This window comes from Pithys albifrons, chromosome 4, assembly GCF_047495875.1.
Source record: "Pithys albifrons albifrons isolate INPA30051 chromosome 4, PitAlb_v1, whole genome shotgun sequence".
NCBI classification, from domain to species: domain Eukaryota; kingdom Metazoa; phylum Chordata; class Aves; order Passeriformes; family Thamnophilidae; genus Pithys; species Pithys albifrons.
The window spans coordinates 23,264,404-23,266,280 of record NC_092461.1 but is presented as its reverse complement, the minus strand read 5'-3'; the positions used below and the strand labels follow the sequence as shown (position 1 = coordinate 23,266,280).

The following is a 1,877-nucleotide window of genomic DNA, read 5'->3' as shown; positions in this document are numbered from 1 at the left end:
GCAACTGAAAAATATTACCTATGTCCCCAAAGTCTGAATGCAAGTATAGTAATTTTGAAAATCCTACTTTTCATCATGTCTTACAGGTATTCATTAATTTTGCTACACAGCAGCAAGGAGTCTCATCTTCTTCACAAGGATGTCCTGTTGTTCATCATGACCGTCTGCCACTCTAGGTTCAGAACAGGAGCTCAGAACAGGCTTCAGTAGCACATATATGTGTGTATACAGACAAGTTATATGCAATAACTTTTCAGCTGTGAACAATTTGTGTATGAGAAACAAATAGTAGAAGCAGAAGTGAGTTTGCATCTGTAGACCAAAAGAAATGGTACCAGTTCTTGGTTAAACAAGAAGCTCATTATATGCAGACCAAAAATCTGCCAAAAAGTAAAAATTACCTGGGATTTAAAAATATAAATGGCCTAATTAATGCAGAGAAAAAAACCAGCTGATCTGAAATGTCAGTGCGTAGTGGATTTTTTTTTTGTGGTGACTACATTCATTTGACTACACTACTTTCTTGCATGCACACTTAATATCTAATTTTTATGTGATAAGGCAAGAAAAACCCATTGAATGATAGCAGTAGCTGGGCTATCACCCAATATTTCTATTTAATGATACAGATTGAGAGCCTTTTGACTTCCTTATTAATTCAGTTCTGCGTTGTGACAAGCTAAATTAGCCCTTTTATTGTATAAAGGATGCACTGTATCCCATAAGGCTTTATGTTAAAGAGGTTATTAGTGTACTAGTCTGCCTTCCAGTTATCTTAAGTAAATTTAACAAATTTTCATAAATCATACTTGACAATGAGTTTTCCCTTATGCCTGCGGGTTGCTGCTGGAAGTATTCTCAACTACCTTTTTAATGATCTATTTTGCTTTTTCCTCATATTTTATTTATTCCCCCCCCCCCCCCCCCCCCCGCCCCTCCCAAAAAAAAAAAGTCAAAATGCTGTTTAATTGGAAAGTTACAGGAAAATAAGAAAAACATTCAGGCATTGATCAATAAACTTCTCAATAAATATATTATGATGTTAGATACTTCAGACAAGCACAGCCTTCAGCCTATACTTGTATAAAAGAAGTGAACATTTAATGCATAAACACTCCTTGCATACTGTGCTGGAAGAAAAAAATTATGATTTTTTTTTGTAGTAAACTGCTGCGTTATCCAAAACAAGCCTTTAATGCTCCTGTGAAATTAGTTGATGCCACTTTTATTGGACTGTGCTGTCAAATAGTTGAAATTGTAGAACGAGTGACTTAGAAGTTAATTGCTGCAATAAGATTTTGGTGGGCAGGGGAGAAGAAAGTGTACTTGTAGATGGAAGAATTTGCTTTTAAATGGCCAGTTTTGCAGTGCTGCTACTATAATTCCCTGCTGTACAATGATGAAATATTAAAAAATGCATATTTGTATTTTAGGCTTTGCATGCTCACGTACGAGACTGTTTATTGAGACTTGATTTGTTGGTGTCATTTTAGCCCATTATGCTTTTTTCAAGTCAGAAATTCAGGTTGCCTATTTTTATAAAGGTGACATTCTTGAAAAATATATAAAAAACTGAAGATTTGTGGGATTTTTCTGTATATACATATAGTTGGAGTTACTGAGCTTATGAAACTGCTTTATCATTAGAATGGCTTGGGATACACAGTCTGCAGCATAATATCAGAACTCTGCCAAGCTCCTCAAGATCCAAAGCACCTAAGAACCATTAAGGAGCAACAGCCACCATCCTGGTAGAAATGCCAGAACAACATTTGATGTCAAAACAGCTATTTTTAATTTCTGTTAATTCAGTTAACACTGGGTTTTTTGTTTTTTTTTTTTTTTTTCAAATTACTTCATATGCATCTCAGGAGGCC

The 1,877-nt window shown here is 35.1% G+C and overlaps 1 protein-coding gene across 1 annotated transcript in view; it reads left to right on the top strand.

Annotated features, from left to right (window-relative positions):
• The window catches only part of ABCA13 (ATP binding cassette subfamily A member 13), a 161,774-nt gene extending 161,598 nt beyond the window's left edge, over positions 1-176 (top strand). The window contains exon 55 of the mRNA XM_071553007.1: positions 7-176. Coding sequence (XP_071409108.1) covers positions 7-176 — 170 coding nt within the window. The remainder of the gene's footprint in view (positions 1-6) is intronic.
• Positions 177-1,877: the final 1,701 nt, after the last annotated feature.